General features: G+C 46.6%; 1 protein-coding gene and 1 long non-coding RNA gene across 14 annotated transcripts; both read right to left on the bottom strand.

Moving 5' to 3' along the window:
* Positions 1 to 846: 846 nt before the first annotated feature.
* Positions 847 to 5,148, bottom strand: LOC127292426 (uncharacterized). 13 transcript variants are annotated; one of them, XR_007845148.1, is made up of 8 exons: positions 4,778 to 5,148; positions 4,609 to 4,693; positions 4,087 to 4,474; positions 3,655 to 3,792; positions 3,299 to 3,410; positions 2,625 to 3,114; positions 2,457 to 2,522; positions 847 to 1,920 (listed from the first exon to the last, which is right to left on the bottom strand). It is a non-coding gene; the product is annotated as an uncharacterized lncRNA (long non-coding RNA). The 13 variants fall into 13 exon arrangements; XR_007845147.1 differs by having other exon boundaries at positions 847 to 1,348; positions 1,821 to 1,920; positions 2,457 to 3,114; XR_007845143.1 differs by having other exon boundaries at positions 847 to 3,114; positions 4,087 to 4,151; positions 4,424 to 4,474.
* Positions 5,149 to 15,582: 10,434 nt separating this feature from the next.
* LOC127346754 (GDSL esterase/lipase At3g09930-like) lies at positions 15,583 to 17,343 on the bottom strand. Its single transcript, XM_051373023.2, has 4 exons — positions 17,283 to 17,343; positions 16,830 to 17,165; positions 16,453 to 16,724; positions 15,583 to 16,330 (listed from the first exon to the last, which is right to left on the bottom strand). The coding sequence occupies exons 1-4, from the start codon at positions 17,341 to 17,343 to the stop codon at positions 15,806 to 15,808; spliced, it is 1,194 nt and encodes a 397-aa protein (XP_051228983.1). The 3' UTR covers positions 15,583 to 15,805.
* Between the last annotated feature and the right edge of the window lie 835 nt (positions 17,344 to 18,178).

An 18,178-nucleotide genomic window follows, 5' to 3' on the forward strand; every position in this document is an offset into this window, starting at 1 on the left:
GGCCCATGAAGGAAGCGTAGCGGCCCAAGCGGCCTAATACCTGTAAACCCTAGATGGCTGCCTATATAAAGCCACCAGGGGCATCTCATCATACATGTAATCTCTCCTTAGATACAATCTCCCCCTCCGCCTCCGGCGGCTACCACCAAGCAAGTCGCCTAACGCTGGCGACAGTATGATCATAGTGATTTATAGCAGGACGTAGCGATCCTCCACCGAGGGGACGTGAACCTGGGTACATCGTGTGCCAATCTCGTTCCCGGAATCTCCAATGCCGCCTTGCTCCATACCTCTCATGTGCTACCCCGTAGCATCTGCCGTGGTCAAAACCACGACAGTGGCGCCCACCGTGGGGCATGCGGCGCTTGGAGTGGTGATCCGGGCGGGATCCCTCGTCATCAACAAGCATATCGATCTCATGTGGTCGAATCATCCAATTCAACCTCACGCGCAGCGGTATGGAATTTATCGTTCATGTTATTAGATCTAATCTAGCAGTGCAGCCGCCCGTCGCTACAGTCGCCGCGGACGTACGGCCTTCATGTGCAGTTCATAGCACGGCGGCGAGTCCGTTCGACCTGCACGCAAGACTTCGCGTTGTGAGGAGAAAAGGTTACTGGTTCCGTGCCTCTGCATGAACTTGTTCCCTGCAGAGCAAACATGCACGATTTATATCCACTAGTGGTTGGGGCGCCCCATGGGGCGCCTCCTCACCGTACGGTGGCTGTCCAATCCCGTCCCAATAGCAGTCATATTTTATTTTATAGTATGTTTGTTTGTTTTTTCACCACTCCTACCCCAAACGCTGCCCAAATGCCTCGTCAATACGAAAAAATACAGGTTACGGGAAAAGCAATAGTCAATCAGGCTGTAGGAAAAGCAAACGTTACATGTTACATCCCCTGTCCATGATTTTTCTTCTAGTGGCTAGGTTACAACTCATACACCCATATACACCCCTACACAGCTACACACAGCTTAGCTGGAGTCTTTTTAATGAACGTGGATTAATCTAAATCTACCTTAAGTAGTACCTGGTACCAGAAAACCGTCCTCCTTGCCATACGGTAGCAGCCCAACCTCATCATCCCAATCACTGTCCAATTTCATTTTCTGTTGGTTCCTTTTTGCCGTATGCTTCGATCAATTCTTCTGAGGGACCGTCGCAGTTCTCTTTGTACACAATTTTCCTGTTGGCATGCTGCTCCTGTCCAGTCTTCGATGTGAAAGCTCTCAGTCAGATGCTTCATCAAGTCATGGGAGGTACATGTCTTGGACCTTGGCATGCAAATCCGCATGGTCGTCTTACCAGGAAACTGTCATGTCATCCTATCATCATCGATTAATTCTGCCAAAAAAGGGAAAAGAGAAAGGCCTCTGTAAATGGTTTGATCTCTAATTACGACCGAAATAATAATAAAATGAGTAGGCAATAAGCATGATAATAGCTTCATCAATGAAATAATTCATCCTAAATGGGCTATATAAATAACTAACATGACGATAAGCATGTGCAAAAGTTTTGTTTAATCTCAAAAATAGGTGTAACCCTTTCTAACAGAAATTAGAATGCAAAAGAGAGTTGAACCCAACTCAATGCGGATATTAAAACATAATGAGCAATAGAGGAAAACAAGTTCATTCAGTTCACATAACATTCTTCAATAATAGAACAATGTGGTTTTTTCAGCCCAAGAAGGTAATTCAACTCAAGTCTGCGCATCATGAAAGATGAAGTACCTTACATAAAAATAATGAAATGCGGTGCTAAATTATGTATGGCACCATGGTGAACATAGATCCTTGCTTCATCCTATTACCTAGAATAATTAGACTTATGAAGGGCTAATCATCGCCCCAAATACGACACTCGTTGGCAGACTATGGAGAGATGGAAGATACATCAAATCTATCTCCAACCTAAAAAAGAGAAGGCCGAAAGGCATTGTAGAAAATGAATATGGTGCAAGACTAACTTAAGAAAGTTAGTACAAGGGAATTTTATGATGAAGCAGGTAGGAGCTCACATTCCTTTTCTTTTTAGAAACTTCATTATACTCTGGTCTGACCTCTACCATCCAATTGTCCTAGTGTTCATAACCTATATGTGGTAGAGGCAACAATCTTGCAGCGTCTTATTTATCTCTAAATACTCAGGAATGTAACTACCCCAAACATTTTCTACAATGGAGATAAATGCTATGGATACACCCTAAGATGAAAAATGTATCATTAGTATGCATTAGAGTCTCTCTGAAATAGATTATCATATAATCTTTTAACAATACTGCTAATACATATCGTAGCAAGAATTACAATAAATTGGAAGGAATGTCGTTGTACCAATGTACCTATACTATATATGGCATTCTGTCAATGGAAGAATAAAAAATGTTTAGAGCAGCAGAGCAGTGCACCAATGTACCTACACCGTTCTCACATGAACAATAATTTACCTGAGCTTCTTCGAAAAAAGCCATTTAAGGAAGACGTACACACGCGATTGGAACTATGTCAAGTATCTGATGGACATGACAAGACAATCTTGGCATTATTAGATATATAGGAGTAGACGCGCAAATTTAACAGAGTTAATAGTGGTGCAGAAGTTAGTTTCTCCAGACCTGATTATCCCAGAATCGATGTATGAACAGAAGCAAAATGTTTGAAGAAACCCCGGTCAATAAGCAATTAGATGAACTCAAAACAATTTGGAGTGCCCCACCACTCCTAGGATGATCTTTGGCCATATCTAAATTTTGTTCTTTGTGTCGTATGAATCAAGAAGTTATGGAATAATAACATTGTATGCATTCCTTCAAATGCAGAAAAAGGAAAATGCTACCACTATAAAGTCATAGTACCCTGACCTATTTATTGTTACCCCTAATTATGAGCTATAATAGAAAACGTGGACCATGATCAACATGATTGTTCAAGAAGAACTGAAGAAGCAAAATAAGACAGGTAGATTGTACGTTGCAAGAAAATAGTATGTAAGAATACCTTGTCTGGTCTGTAATCATTTCTGGAGGATCAGGTGGGTTGGCAATGAACAGGGAAGCTTACATCATCCAAACCCATTTCTTAAAATTTTCATGAACTTCTGATCACCTGCAAAAGAACAAAAGGCCGGTTAGATTCTTACCAGAACAAAAATTTCATGGTGGCAGGTTAACAAATTTATTTATTGTGGGAAGCAAATAAAGCAGACAGTCCTAGAACAGTATGCAAATAGAGAAAATATTTGACCAAAAATTTTCATGAAAATAACATGTAAATCTTTTAAATTAATTACCTCAATTCCCACATAGGGAGCCACCTGAATTCCAACTAATTGAACATTCTCATCCAAACTTTGCTACACATACAGTTTCTGTCATGCGGATCTCATCAAGTTTCAGCTAGGTCTAGAAACAGAGAAATCATGAGGTCGAGTTTGTGAACATCATCTGTGTAAGTAGATGTTTTTTTAACAAATTCAGACAGTGTATGAGGCGTATGATACTCCTTACACGGACGGCCAATGCATGAATGCCTATGGCAACATGTGGAATATGATACAGTGAATGAAATATGAAATCCAAGGTGTATCCTGATTGGTTCACTTTTTTTTTGCATCGGACATAAAAACAAATGGAACCATCATCTTACCTAGTTTTAAATTTTATCCGTTCATGCCAATTGGTTTCTTCGAGCTCAGATATTGCTTTTCTACAGATTTCTGAAGATAGCTCATTATCTATTGTCTTATCTGGAAATTTTACACTTCACTGATGCTCCGCAGCCAACCTACAAAGTGAACCAAACTTGAAGTTCTACAAAGTGATGATGCCACACATTTCAGTATTTTAGAGATTCTGGACAATTATTTGTTTGTACGGTTAAGCAAGCAAAAAAGATTCAACGACATCATAAGCGACAAAATATTTTGCGTGATTACTCAGGCTGTCTAATTATACCGCCAGGAGGGAAAAACGCTCTAACAAAGTCACAAATCAATCATAAATTCTAATTAACAACTAAATGTCACTTAAGCCATGGCTGAAAACAAAATTGAATAAGAGGGAGAGACAGAGAGCTCACCACAATGACCACCCAAGTGCACCCATGGGCCACGATTGCATTTGCTCGCCAGTGACGTGCGCTGTCTATGAGCATGTGTAGGCAGTCAAAAAAACATCAAGCAAATAGATTCAGCTGTATGAAGCATAACAACAAACATGTAGATGACCCTAACACAAAAATTATATGCCAAAGATTTTTTGCATCAATTATTTGTGTGAAATCAGTCAGTCTAAAGATTAATTTCCTGTACACACTGTACCCAGGACGTAGCAGGCTAAACACAACTTATCATGCTCACTGGAGCACCAAAGTGGGAAAATAAAATTGAAGTTCATTGCTTGTCTTGTCTGCATACTCTGAAGTCTGAACGGTGTGCACCTCCATCAAGTAAAACAACCTTCTGATCCTGCTGAAACGATGCACAAATCAGGTTGTGTAAAGAATTGAGGAGAGGGGAAAACAAAGAAAAACAGATCGAACGCTGAAATGGAAAATTCGGAGAAAAGACGTTATTCTAGGAGATGAGATTTGGGGAATCACCTGACTGCTGCGGTGCCGTGAAGGAATATTTGTCGCTGCCGGTCCTGCTGCTTTTCTAGTTGGTTAGTTGTTCTCCTCCACTGGTCTGGAAACAAGAGAAACGGGATATTCAAAGGAAGAAGTAAAAGAGAAAGAAACTCAGAGCTGCTACAGACGAAGCTTAGCTTACCGCCACAGCCACGTGTGTTCTGCCCACCGAGCACGAAGGAGAGGCAGAGCGAGGGGGTAGTGCGAGCTCATCGAGGGAGAAGGATGGAGGAGGAGAGGTGGGGCGTTCCATGGAGGCAGGTCGGGGTGGCATCAAAATGGAAGGAGGACAACAACTCGAGCCGTGGGAGAGAGGAACAAACGAGGAAGAGAATGAGGCTGGCGGCGGCTCGGGGCTAGGGTTTTACCCCGCGTTGAGGGGAACTGGGAGTGGACGAACGGCGGGGATTGACGCGGGCTGCGCTCCTAGATCGAACGACTCACGATGAAGAGCGCCAGTTGGCTATCGTGGAGCGTCCTGGGATAGGGCAAACATACACGCACTTGCTTGTTCTCAATCTGATCATCTCTCTCCTTGTTCACATAGTCAGTTGATTATTTTATTACACCTAGATTAGATCTAATTCATTGACTGTTTTCAATGTGTATGCTCCACTCAACGAGTTGATCCATCGGTACGGTGGCGACTCCGTCAGCTCGCTAGGCCGGACGCTCCATCGGTACGGCCGCGCCGGAGACGGGAGAAAGCTGCTTGGTATATTTTATTCGTGATCTCTATAAAAGCTGAAGCGCATCAAATTGGTAACATCCCTCCTGTACGCTTTAATTCGTATACATATATGTCTAGTAGATTGGGACTGCTAACATATGCAACCAGCACAGCAGCTAGATTAATCGCTAAACGCTTGGCAATGCCTGTTTGAATCAGTTATAAAAATATCTAGCATTTACCCACACCGATCTAACTATTTACTTGGCTTGTTTTAATGAACATAAACCGTCGGAGAATTAAGCTATGGAGATAAGCCGCGGCAACGTCGCCGCCAGGGACCTTACGTTGTCCCAAACGGCTTGGTTTGACCCGACCAGCTGCTCTTTCATCATCCAATGCTCTCCAACAATTTCTCTCCACTCAAATTTGTTTGGACTATTTATCTACTAATGGTATCTTTATTTACTGTGAATGCATGCACAAACAACCCGGACGTATACGATGGTTGGCGCTCTGGAGACTGGCAATTTCATATACCCGCCATACTCGGGGACTTCGCCCGCTGTCGGTTGGCCTATCGCCGATTCGCCCAGCGCAGACTGGCTATACTCGGGGACTCGGCGCGCTACGAGACAGCGCCGGTCGCCCGACCTCGCCACCCTCCACGCTCGGGGACTCGGCGCGCTACAGACAGCGCCAGTCGCCCGACCTCGCCACCCTCCACGCTCGGGGACTCGGCGCGCTACGGACAGCGCCAGTCGCTCGATCTCGCCATCCACTACGCTCGGGGACTTGGCGCGCTCCAGACAGCGCCACTCGCCGGTCGCCCGAGCTCGCCACTCGCCACGCTCGGGGACTCGACGCGCTACAGACAGCGCTCCTCGCCGGTCGCCCGACCTCGCCATTCGCCACGATCGGGGACTCGGCACGCTTCAGACAGCGCCAGTCGCCCGACCACGCCACCCGCCATGCTCGGGGACTCGGCGCGCTACGGACAGCGCCAGTCGCTCGGGCTCGCCACCCGCCACAAGGCGACTCAGTCCGCCGTGTCGACCTTGTCCACCGCGTCGACGCCGTTCGCCATGCCACCGGCTAAACGCCGCGCGACTCCGTCCGCCGTGTCGACCCCGTGTCCGCTGCGTCTATTGCGCCACAGCGCGCCTCAGTCCGCCGCGTTGAGCATGACTCCGCCGCGCCAACTTCGCCCCGTGCGACCCCTTCCACAGCGTCGACCCCGTGTCCGCTACGTCCACTGCGCCACGGCGCGCCCCAGTCCGCCGCGTAGACCATGTCCGCCGCGTCGACTTCGCCAACTCCGAGTCGCCAAAGAGAGCTCTGCGCCATGCCGCGCACCTCACCACTGGGTGTCCTCTTCCTTCGGGATGAAATTTCAATTGCCGTCATCAACCTTTGGCAGAGAAGCCCGAACTGGCTAAGTAGTGCGAGTTCTGGCTCGACCACTGCGACGCCAGGGGAAGGACCTCCATTGGAGTCGCACGCTCGACTGGCCTTACGGGCCAAGATGACCGGCTCGGCTCTGCCTCCGGGCACCCATGTCCCTCTCTACCTTGAACAGAGCGACCTGAAAAGCTAAGTACTGCGCTAGCGAGGTCGCCGCAGCGGCCCAACGCGTCCAGGAAAAACGCTGAGTACGGAGCCCTCCTTGGGGTCGCTAAGCGACTGGCCTCCCGGGCCACGAGATGCGACTCGCCTCCGCAATCATCAGGCAAACAAATCGCCCTCCTCTACCTTAGGCAGGTGACTTGAACGGCTAAGTACTTCGACCAAGGACCCCGCAAAACGGACCCGCGGCTCGCCAAGGAAAACACGCCAAATCAAGAACCCCTTTGGAGTCGCCACGCGACTGGCCCCACGGGCCACGACGAGAGGCACGCTATAAAATACAGCGTCAAATAAACACCACCCATGAGGCTGCTACTCGCGCTATATGACTACGTACTACGACCGGGGACGCCCGGCTCGGCAAGGAAAACAGTCAAGCGGTAGCCTTCATCGGGATCGCCTAAGCGACTGGGAAACACAGCGACATGCATAAAATTACTTAGTCGCCACAGCGACCTACTCGCCATCTTTGCCATCAGCATCGCCTGCACCTTCGCCACGCTCGGGGACTGGCCGGACGCCGGTCTCCGGGATTCGTCCTCGCTACGCTTGGGGACTCGCCTGTCGCCAGCCTCCGCGGCTCGCCACACGCCGGTCTCCGGGATTCGTCCTCGCCACGCTCGGGGACTCGCCAGTCGCCAGCCTCCGCGGCCCGCCATTCGCCATGCTCGGGGACTCACCGGTCATTGTTCTCCGCGGCTCGCCAATCTCCACACTCGCGGCTCGCTTCGCTCGGGTGATTCGCCGAGATGTCAAGAAAATAGAGATTCAAGTCAACTTCGATGAAGCTGACTTGAGCCTCGGGGACTACACCTACTGGATACGCTGAGCGCACCTCCAGCGAAGCGACATCTCGGAGGATCTATTCTTCATGATCAAACAACAACAGCGGCGGCCTCGTCGCTGCCCCCGCCCAGGCAGGCCACATACCTGGATAATCCAATCTGGGTGATAAACCAGGCAGCGGTACTCGGCCTCGTGAGACTCGATGCTACATCATCGCATGCTCTAGCCGTCTAGCGCTATACGCGGCCGCGGAAACAACACACCGATCGGTAACATGCTCTATTCATTATTTAATTCAGTGCCAAATTGATCATTGATCCTGACATAGAATCGCATGAGTAAGACTCCTAACGTATTTGATTTGCCATCATGCTAATTTCTTGATATAACTGCGTATGAGGAAACCCGCTACTTGTGGCATTAAGGCCAGACAGATCGAGGCCACAAGCCCAAGCGGAGCAACACAGATGAGATGATGGAGATGTCAGATTGGTTTTCCCTATACTTCAATCCATCTCGTTCTATCTCCTGTTAATAGCTCCTTCATTGTTAATTTTACTCGGATTTGATTCTACACAATACATGTATGTTTGTCTGTTTTGCATGTCCTCTGTTCGGAACAATGGAGTCGATGAAGAACGAATTCATCATGGGACTGGCTGTTTTGCCGGCTTCACCACACAGCACGGACGCATACACCCGCAAGGCAACACGGACCTACGATTGTGTCATGTCGACCAACATCAGCCGGCTTGTTGAATCAGACTACCGCAGCACCACGTTCTCCAACAACTCCGCCCGGCGCCGACTCACCACAAGTTCGGCGACTTGCCCGGCATGGACTCACCAGTGCGGATCCGCCGTCGCGCACTCTTCCGCCAGCGCCACTCGCCGGTCGCCCGACCTCGCCACTCGCCCGCTCGGGGACTCGGCACGCTTCCGATAGCGCCACCCGCCAACCGGTTGTCGCCGACTGGCCCTCACCGACTGGCCCTCGCCAACTAGCCCACGCCGACTGGCTCTGACACCGACTGGCTCTCGCCGACTGGTTCACGTCGACTGGTTCACGCCGACTGGCTCGTTTCGACCGCCTCATGTTTCACGATTGTTTCCTCTGTTTCAGGAGCCCGTCGTCGATTCACCTCGACCCATCGCCAAGCCTCTCCGCGCCCTGCCTCAAGCCCGCGCCGAATCCACGACGAGCTCGGGGACTACTGATGGGGATACGCCCTATGGGGCCCATCACCCAGCTCACACGCCAGATGAAGAGAGCCCAGGACAGCTCCAGTCGGCGGGCGACTGGGCCATGCGCCCTAGCGACTGAAGCCAAGAGCGATTGAAGCCAAGAGCGACTGGACCATGCAGGCCCATGAAGGAAGCGTAGCGGCCCAAGCGGCCTAATACCTTTAAACCCTAGATGGCTGCCTATATAAAGCCACCAGGGGCATCTCATCATACATGTAATCTCTCCTTAGATACAATCTCCCCCTCCGCCTCCGGCGGCTACCACCAAGCAAGTCGCCTAACGCTGGCGACAGTATGATCATAGTGATTTATAGCAGGACGTAGCGATCCTCTACCGAGGGGACGTGAACCTGGGTACATCGTGTGCCAATCTCGTTCCCGGAATCTCCAACGCCGCCTTGCTCCATACCTCTCATGTGCTACCCCGTAGCATCTGCCGTGGTCAAAACCACGACAATTTGTGTCGTGTCTAAAATAGATAAAATTCGGTGCTAACAAATATCTCTTATTAAGAAATTTCTTTATGTTTTTTACTCAGGACATAAAACATGTAGGGTTTCCATGAAAATTGGCGTGCACATCTAAAATATGGCATGCATGCGCAAAATTTTATCTCCATTATTAAAATACTTTTAAATGTTTTTTCAAGCAGCATGAGCATATACACCTAAGACCTAAGATCATGGAATAATACACACACACATACACACTGAGTAACAAACTGAAGTTCTGAGCCAAGCCAGCCTAACAAATTGTGTCCCGGTGCCAAACAAGTTCATAACTAAACTGCATGGTTATATAAATTTAACTGGTAAGATAAAAAGAAAAGGAATGTGACCTTTCCTCATTTCGTGCACAGTCGGCAAGAACAAGCTGAACTCAGACTACTATAGATACATATGAACATATTTGTAATAGCCTACAATTAATCGACCCTCAGTCAACATGAACAATGTTATATTTTTTTTTGTATGTTTTCTTATTTTTAAAGTTGCATGATGTGTATTATCTCTTATTTTCAATCATATGTGTATATTGTTACTTTGCCTAGCATGATAGCTTTGTGAGCCCTTGTGATGAGGAGAATTTTGACTCATTATGGATTTGCAATGATTTGTTGGGTAGGGAAATTATAAGAGAGGAGCGGATGGTAGAAGGTAAAGGGCCGAGTAGAGTGTGTAACTTGGGAAGGCAAGGGACGAGGTAGAAGAGGGGTACAATTTCTCGCTAACTATTTTATAACCAATCGCGATCCTACAATATCCTTCGAATTAAACAATTTTACTTTATTGCCCAATATATTCATATATTTTTGTGCTGTAGCAAAGCACGAACATTCAGCTAGTTCACAATAACATGAAGTAATGCATGTATGTGACACTAATATAATAGTCACTAGACCCAGATTTCCAGTTGATTAATTAATTTTAGTAAAATATTATTGACTTCCAATTTCTGTTTTTGCTATTTCTACGGTTTAAGATGAATGTTAACTTTTCAACCAGAATTAACGGATCCAACGTATTACTCCCTCCGTTCAGAAAAGAGGATGTCGCAGATTTATCTAAAGTTAATGTATCTATATACTAATTAATGTCTAGATACATTAAATTTACGTAATTCTTCGGCATTATGTTTAGGACGGTAGGAGTACTTAATTTATATACAAAAGTTTTTCAATGTGGACAATGACAAAGGGAGTATTTTGACTACAGATAACCTTGAGTTGAGAGGTTGGCCTAACAATAGCTCCTGCTCCTTTGGCTAAGAGCGCCGGAAACATGCACCCATCTCTTCGTCCATTGCACCTTCACCACGGAGGTTTGGAACCATGTCCGGGATTGGGCAGGAGCCATTGCTAGGCCATTCTCTGTCCAGGACGGAGGGATTACTTCATTTGACTACGGATAACGCGGAGAGGTTGGCCTAACAATGGCTCCTGCATCCTCTGCTTAAGAGCACTGGAAACATGCACCCATGTCTTCCTCCATTGCACCTTCACCATGGCATTTTGGCACCATGTCCGGGACTGGGCAGCGGAATACTTCCTTGTCCCTAGTACAACCTTTGCCAACACGGAAAAGTGGTAGTTGCGATTCAGAAAACGAGCGTCAAAGAACCACCGTCACGACTTCGATACGGTGGTGATTCTGGTCCACTAGAAGGTCTAGAAGGAGAGGAACTCCAGAGTATTCGATAAAATAGCACACAACGATATGGAGGTCTTTGAAGCCATCCGTGATGAGATTTCGTTGTGGCGCTCGAATAACACGAGTTGAGTTATCTGGAGTGTTCTAGTAGTTTTTTTCCTGTGTTGTATGGGCGTGTTCCATGCGGTTGACATGGGCATGTCCACTATTCGATGTTCCCTATACCCAACCCTGCTCCATCTCGGAGCTGGCAATTGTGCGGATTTTCCACATGTCGTAAGGTACTCTCTGTCACATGTTTGTTGGAGATTCCTGCAAAGTCCACGAAGTCAAAGACTGTGATACATTTGCATTTAACCCCCTGACATAGTTTAGAATCAACCCCATCTAGCCTAGGAGAGGATAACCTCAGACCCCGAACCCATATAACCCTAATTCTTTGTTCCCCACGCCCACTCCCCGCTCTGCTCTAGCCCTAGCACCGCCTCCTACAAAACTCCACGAGCCCGCCGCCAACACTCTGCTCCCCAGTGCCGCCTCAAATGCATCCCTCCTCAACCATAATCAACTAGGTCAAGGGCGGCAAGGGGGTGCACCGAGGGAGGCCACGGGTTAGGGCACTGCGCCCTCCAGCACCACCACCCTCTTGTAGACCTTCTCGAGCTAGCCCATCAAGAACCCTCTACAACTCGTGTCTCGGTCGACGACGACCAACGGCGGGAGGCGAGGCACCGCAACCCGTATTCCTCTAGCATATGTGCATGACGTCGGGAGGGTGGCTCTTCTCCTCTACATTGACGATGACTGGCGGAAGGAAGGAGCGTAGAATCTGAGCAGGACAACAGGAGGTGAGGCGCCTCACCCCTTCCTCCGACAATCGTTCCCCGCCGGTAGCCAATGATTCTGAGCTCCACCGTCTCAGATATGAGCTCCACCGCCCTCCTTGGTATTTTTTCCTTTCGTTTTTTGCTTTCTTCTTGAATTGGATGTTCGATTCTTGATCAAGTTCTGAAAATTTGTTTTTTCAGACATGGTTCTTTCATGTTACTTAAACTCTTTCAGGTATCTATCAAGATCTAGTTTTGTTCTTTCAGTTCTTGATATGTGCTGACACTATTATAAAACATGACAAATTCTTGATGTATCTCCTATGAAACAACAATATTGTGGTGTACTATTAAAAAATATGGCAGTATATGATTCTTTGATTAACTTGACAAGAAACTAGCTCGTTTTGATAATCTTGATAAGAAACCCTGAGAAAATCATTTAATAAACTTCCACGTGTGAAATCTTGCTTGATATGTCTATAATCTTGTTATGAACTGCTATCTTTTATGGATCTGCTGAAACCTTGAATAAAACACGGACGATTTGATAATCTTTGGAATAATTATATGATTTATGTATAATTCTTAGTAGAACCCTGTATAAAACTTGTATGAATATATTGTTGAATATCCTGTCAAAAGTCTTATATGAGAAATTGTAAGAAACTTCTAAAAATGAAACAAATATTCGATTAATATTTTTTACTACTATTTGGAAAATATTGCTTGAAATAGTTATTGTTGGAATATTCGACATATCTTGTATATATCTGCTGTCAATCTTGAATATTAAATAATCTTCGAATATGTATATGAATTATGTATGATTCTTGTCAAAAACTTGTATAGAATTTGTATTTCTTAATTGTTTCATAGCTGTTTTCTCAGTTAGTTTTGTTGATATTTTAAAAATTTGTGAATTGTTCTTCGAAAAGTTACGGGATATGAAAAAATGTTGTCTGTTATGACTCTAAAATGAGGATATGAAAAAACTGAAAAATTAGGAGGTGTTCTGCAAGATACAAATGGACTTAAGATTAGAGGTGTGAAGGTCGTTTCATAAGTTGCTAGCATGAATCTCCAACAAGCTTACGGCAAGAGATAGTGCCGGGGGCCCTTCTTACATCATGAGATGCATTTCTTGAGCCAGCAACAACATCTATAATAATTAAATAGGAGCAACCCACTAAGATTATTTCTCTTAACATGCAAGCTATCCACCTCAGCATAGTGCCACGTCATCTGGTCTACATTAGCCATGCAATTATTATTACTACTCGATTTGGTGTTTTGGTCATCACCAAAGTGAACTTTTGTATAGCAAAGCTACACTAACCGTACAACACATTTTTAATTGCTGCTCCGGTGGTAAATGGTTTTCTTCTCGACCGATGTCTCTTCATTTCTTCAGCAACCAAATCTTAATGTATCACACCCAAAAAATGGTCTGTTCAGTTCGGGGCGTTTTGGTTGCCGAGCGCCGCTGTCCCCAACGCTTCTACTGATTGAGGACTGTCCGTATTCTCTGCTATATATTCATCCGTCGCCACACCTTGGTTCTTCCTCCTCCTTTCTCTAGATACCTCCCACTTAATCTCGCCACAGCAGCACGCGCCACCTCCCCGCGACCGGCTCTTTCTCGCACGTCCTTCTCAATCAGCTACCGTGCTTCTCATTAATGCGAACCCTGTTAGCAGAGACGAGATGCAGCTTCCCCTACTCCGTATTTGATACATCTGATATAAGCCGGTTAATGGTGTGAAATTCAGACTACTACCAAACCAGTCCACGGCTTCACCCCCCCCCCCCTCTCTCTCTGTCTCACTCTCTCTCTCTCCCTTTCTGTGCAAAACTGTTTTATTTGGTGTCCATATTTTGTTTTGCAGGTTTTAACGGCGTAGCATAGCCGATGGGCCGTCGTATCTATATGTCTGAATTACAGTATTTTATTCATTCAAATTTATCTAGATCGACTACTCTGTCTGTTTGGAGCTTCGCTGTCAAGCCTTCTCGGCCCAGGTTTTATGTGCTGCCCCATCTGTATTGTCACCACGATTTATGGGTTGAACTGTAGAACTCTTCTTGATTTGGTGTGCTGTTCGGCTCTCTGCCTGCATGTAGTGGTCATCCAATTCACTGCGCACAGGTGAGCCCCCTCTCGCCGGTATTTCCCTCTTTTCACTTCTAGGTAAGTTTTAAGGATTGGTCTGCCAGATATTTATTTTGCCTTCAGTCTGAATTTCAGGAGAAAGATGGAAACACAATTTCAGTGGCCTTCATGCAGGTCTACTTTGCTATTGACAGTATATATGCCGAGCTGAGGACACGTCTGCAGAGTTCATCTGGCTTAGAAACTTCTGCATGCATTGTACGTTGGTATATAAGAGTCCGGTAATTTGTGTTAGGCTCAATTTGTAACTACCATTACAAACCAAAAAAAAACTCCGCATGGTGCTAGGCTGCTAGAAATGGAACCAAATAACTAACTTGGTCCTTATCATTGGAAATGGTAGCATGCAAATTTTGTTGTACCATCAATATAGTTGTAACCGTCAAATGAGTTTCGAAGAATTATTTGAGCTCTAAAAATATATTTGTTTAACTTCTTGATGTGCTCCAGCATTTCTCCACACAAGAATAGTATTACCTATCGTGTAAACTTTTGTCAATACTTGATGAGAAATAAGGTCCTTACTTTACTCAACATAATATCATACCCTTTTGCCCAGAATTGGGAATCATTGGCTATGAATAAAAATGGATCCCATTTTTGTTTATTTTAACTCTTTTTGTGAGTAAAGTGTTTGTTATCAATTCCGCTGCAACGCGCGGGGTGTCATCTAGTTATTGTAAAATTTCAACCCCCCCCCCCCCCCCTTAACTAAAGATCGGCCGCTGGCCTTTCAATTCAATGTGGACAATGACATAAATATGGTGCAATCCATATCATTGCAGTATTGGATTTGTTTTCTTATTGAATTGAGAATTTCCAGACCTCGAGGAATTGTACTTATCAATAAATTGTAATTATTGGGCATTTCATCATACTGCTTCCAGCAGCTATGCAGTACCGTACAAATCGTGCAAATTTTATTCATAATTATTCATTCCCTGATGATGCGGAGTTGCGGACATAGAGCCAATGCAACTGCATGGGCGTCGTGTCGCTGCGCGCTGAGGCCCTCCTGAAGTCCTACTATACGATGAGCTGTGAAAAAAGGGGCTGTTAAGGGCACTACTAAAATAAACTTTGCGCCAAAATAAGGTAGAGGTGGTTGTCGAGTAAAGGGCGGGACAAAAATCTCCTAAAAGTAAGATTACAGTTTGTTCAGCTGTCGAATGCATGTGAGCCCGGATTCTGTTTTATGGCCGTTCAAGAAAAAAAAGGGAATCTATTTTATGGTGTGAACGATGATTCATGGTTACTTGTGGATTGTACCTTCTTGCTTAGATTGCCTTTTTCTAGGACGCAAGTTGGATATCTGGTATCGCCGATAAATTCAAATTTGCCATCCATTTATGTGCTTTCCGCCCAAGTAAATTTCTTGCACATGTTTTGTGGTTACTCGTTCTTCATTGCACGACAAAATCGCAAGATATCTGGTTCAGAATAAAAACTAAAAAATCTTTAGAGACAAAATTAGACGATGATAACAAGATCTTTCGATTAGTTCATCACCAAGTATCGATCGAACGAGATGTTCGAACTCCAAAACCCTAACAAGATGTATTGCCACCACATACATGGCAGCTGCCTAGCCTAGGCTAATCAAAACGATGAAAAACAATGCAAACTCTTCTTCGAATCTAAGATAGACTAATCTAACGGATAAAAAACGATGCAACTCTTATTCGAATCTAACCTAATCGAGATCTAGGAACTCCTTGATGGGGCTCTCTAGCTGGCCCATGACGGCAGCCCACCCGGCCTGGGTCGGGTTCATGTCGTCCCAGAAGAAGTACCCGTTGGGCTCGTCGCACACGCTGTATGTACTATAAATCTCGTTGTACTCATCATATGCACGCTGCCCGCAGTAACCCTTGGGGTCCACGCTCTCGCAACACGGCGTCAGCTTGTGCCCAAATTTGTGTGCCAGCTCACCGCGGCCATCGCCATGGTGCCCGATGATCTCAGTGAAGGCGGCGCTGATGTCGAGGACGAGCACGCCCTCCTTGTCGGCCAGCTTGTCGCCGAGGTATTTGTTGTGGAGGGAGGCACCTTGGTTGCCCTGCTCCTCGCAAGTGGTGTGGTTGTTCGGTCTTGTCTGCGATGGCGCGCAGCCGACAGGGAAGAGGTTGTTGACGATGACTTTATCCACACCGATTTCCTGCAGCCGCGCAACGACCGTCTGGATCTCCGTAGTGACCTTGTCTACGAAGGCGGTGATCTGTATGTAGACATGAAGAATTAAAATTAGCAAGATGCAAGTGCGCGCGCGTGATTGAAAGAAAAACTGTTTATCAACCGTCTCATGCAGTGGGACTAGCTGCTGTATATGCTAGTACTCACATCAAAGAAGCCGCTGGTTCTAACACCGACGCGGGCGTAGTCGTTGCCGGAGATGGCGACGAGAGCGACAGAGTTGCCTTCGAGATGCTCTTTCTTGATCTTTTTAGCCTTGACGAGCTTGTGGAAGGCGTGGACCTGCTCGCCGAGGGTTGTCACTCCTTGTTGCACCTTAAAAACGCCAGCGCCACCGGCGGCGAAGTTCATGCCGGTCTGGCCGACGTGGCTTGTGACCATGTGCGCCGGAGGGGATTCAGACTGCCCCAGCATGTTGGCTGCAACAAACAAGTACAAAGAATATAAGATGGATCTATCAAAGAAAAATTAGGAGTTTGTACGAGGCAGTAGATCGAGAGAGATGAGATTGGTCAGGCACGCACCGATGAAGTCGGATTGAACCATCTGGTTGTTGGAGAAGCGGCCGTTGGCGCTGTAGGGCTCATGCCACTGGCGCGTCAGCTCGGGCCATTGGTCATTCTTACTAGGCAGGTTGCCGTTGTCGGCAAAGGAGTCGCCGAAGACGTAGAAGCTGTACCCGTCGTACTCCTCGTCATGGTGATGGTGCTTATGGTCATGCTTGTGCCCGCCCTTGTGTCCACCGTCCCCGTCGTGGTCGTGGTCGTGGTGATGCCCCTCTCCGGGCGGGTGGTGACCCTCTCCTGGCGCGTGGTGCCCTGTCCCGAGCCCCTGCGGCCGAGCCGACTCCACGCGACAAACTGCACACGATCAATCAAGATGCGAGAATAGAGCAGTAATTAGTCGATGCATAAACAAGCGCTGGGTGCCTGCGATCTGGAAATGCAAATGTATGCGTGCATGCAGGGCACACGAACCATTGAGATTGAGGAGGAGCAGGAGGGCGAAGGCGAGGAAAGCCGTCGATGGGAGCTTCATCCTGCACGACGGAACAGATCGGTTTGGTGGATGAGTAGTGCGTGGTGGCGGCGGTGGCGGAGGAGGTGGTGGGGGAGATCGAGTGCGGTGCTCGGTAGTATATATAGCCACGGTAGCTACGTGAATTTCTCCTATGTTGTTGCGAGCGGCGGCGGATCGCAACGAACAAACCTGTCGCCGGTAGTCCCGCCCTGCGTGCCGCTTGTTGCGGGCGCGGTCCAGTCTTCCTGCTAACAATTTTTTTCTGGATTTCTTGTGCACGTCGCCCACTTTTGGATGTAAGTTGCAACAACCCACATATGCTCATTTGCGTGCACGATGACGCTGGTGCAACCGCATCTCGTCTCCTAGAAGTACACCCCCATTCAATATGAAGGAGTATATGATAGAATATCTAAACCAATAAGCTTATTTCTCATTCCCCATGTTGTCAAAACAAGAACTGCGCGCATATATCAGTCCGATTTGTTGCGAGAATCAAGGTTTTTAGTATCGGGATATATAGTAGGTTAGTATCGTTTTCTTGTCGGGAATATCATATCGAGTATCATGATAATGTGTGCGAATTTTGTTTTAATATAACATACATATTAATAATATATCTAAAAAAGATTTAAATGTAATTTTCGATTTGAATTTTGAGCATATTCTACGTCTTCCATATAGAGGCTGAATCTTGTCACTAGTAGAAAAAGGGACTTCCATCCAGGTCTTTAGTACCGGTTTCCTTACGAACCGGTACTAAAGGGTGCATTAGTACCGGTTGCACTGCCCAGGCCGCCGGCAACCTTTAGTACCGGTTCATGCGGGACCTTTGGTACCAGTTCGTGTCACG

The sequence above is a fragment of the Lolium perenne genome, chromosome 4 (genome assembly GCF_019359855.2).
Source record: "Lolium perenne isolate Kyuss_39 chromosome 4, Kyuss_2.0, whole genome shotgun sequence".
Lineage (NCBI taxonomy): Eukaryota > Viridiplantae > Streptophyta > Magnoliopsida > Poales > Poaceae > Lolium > Lolium perenne.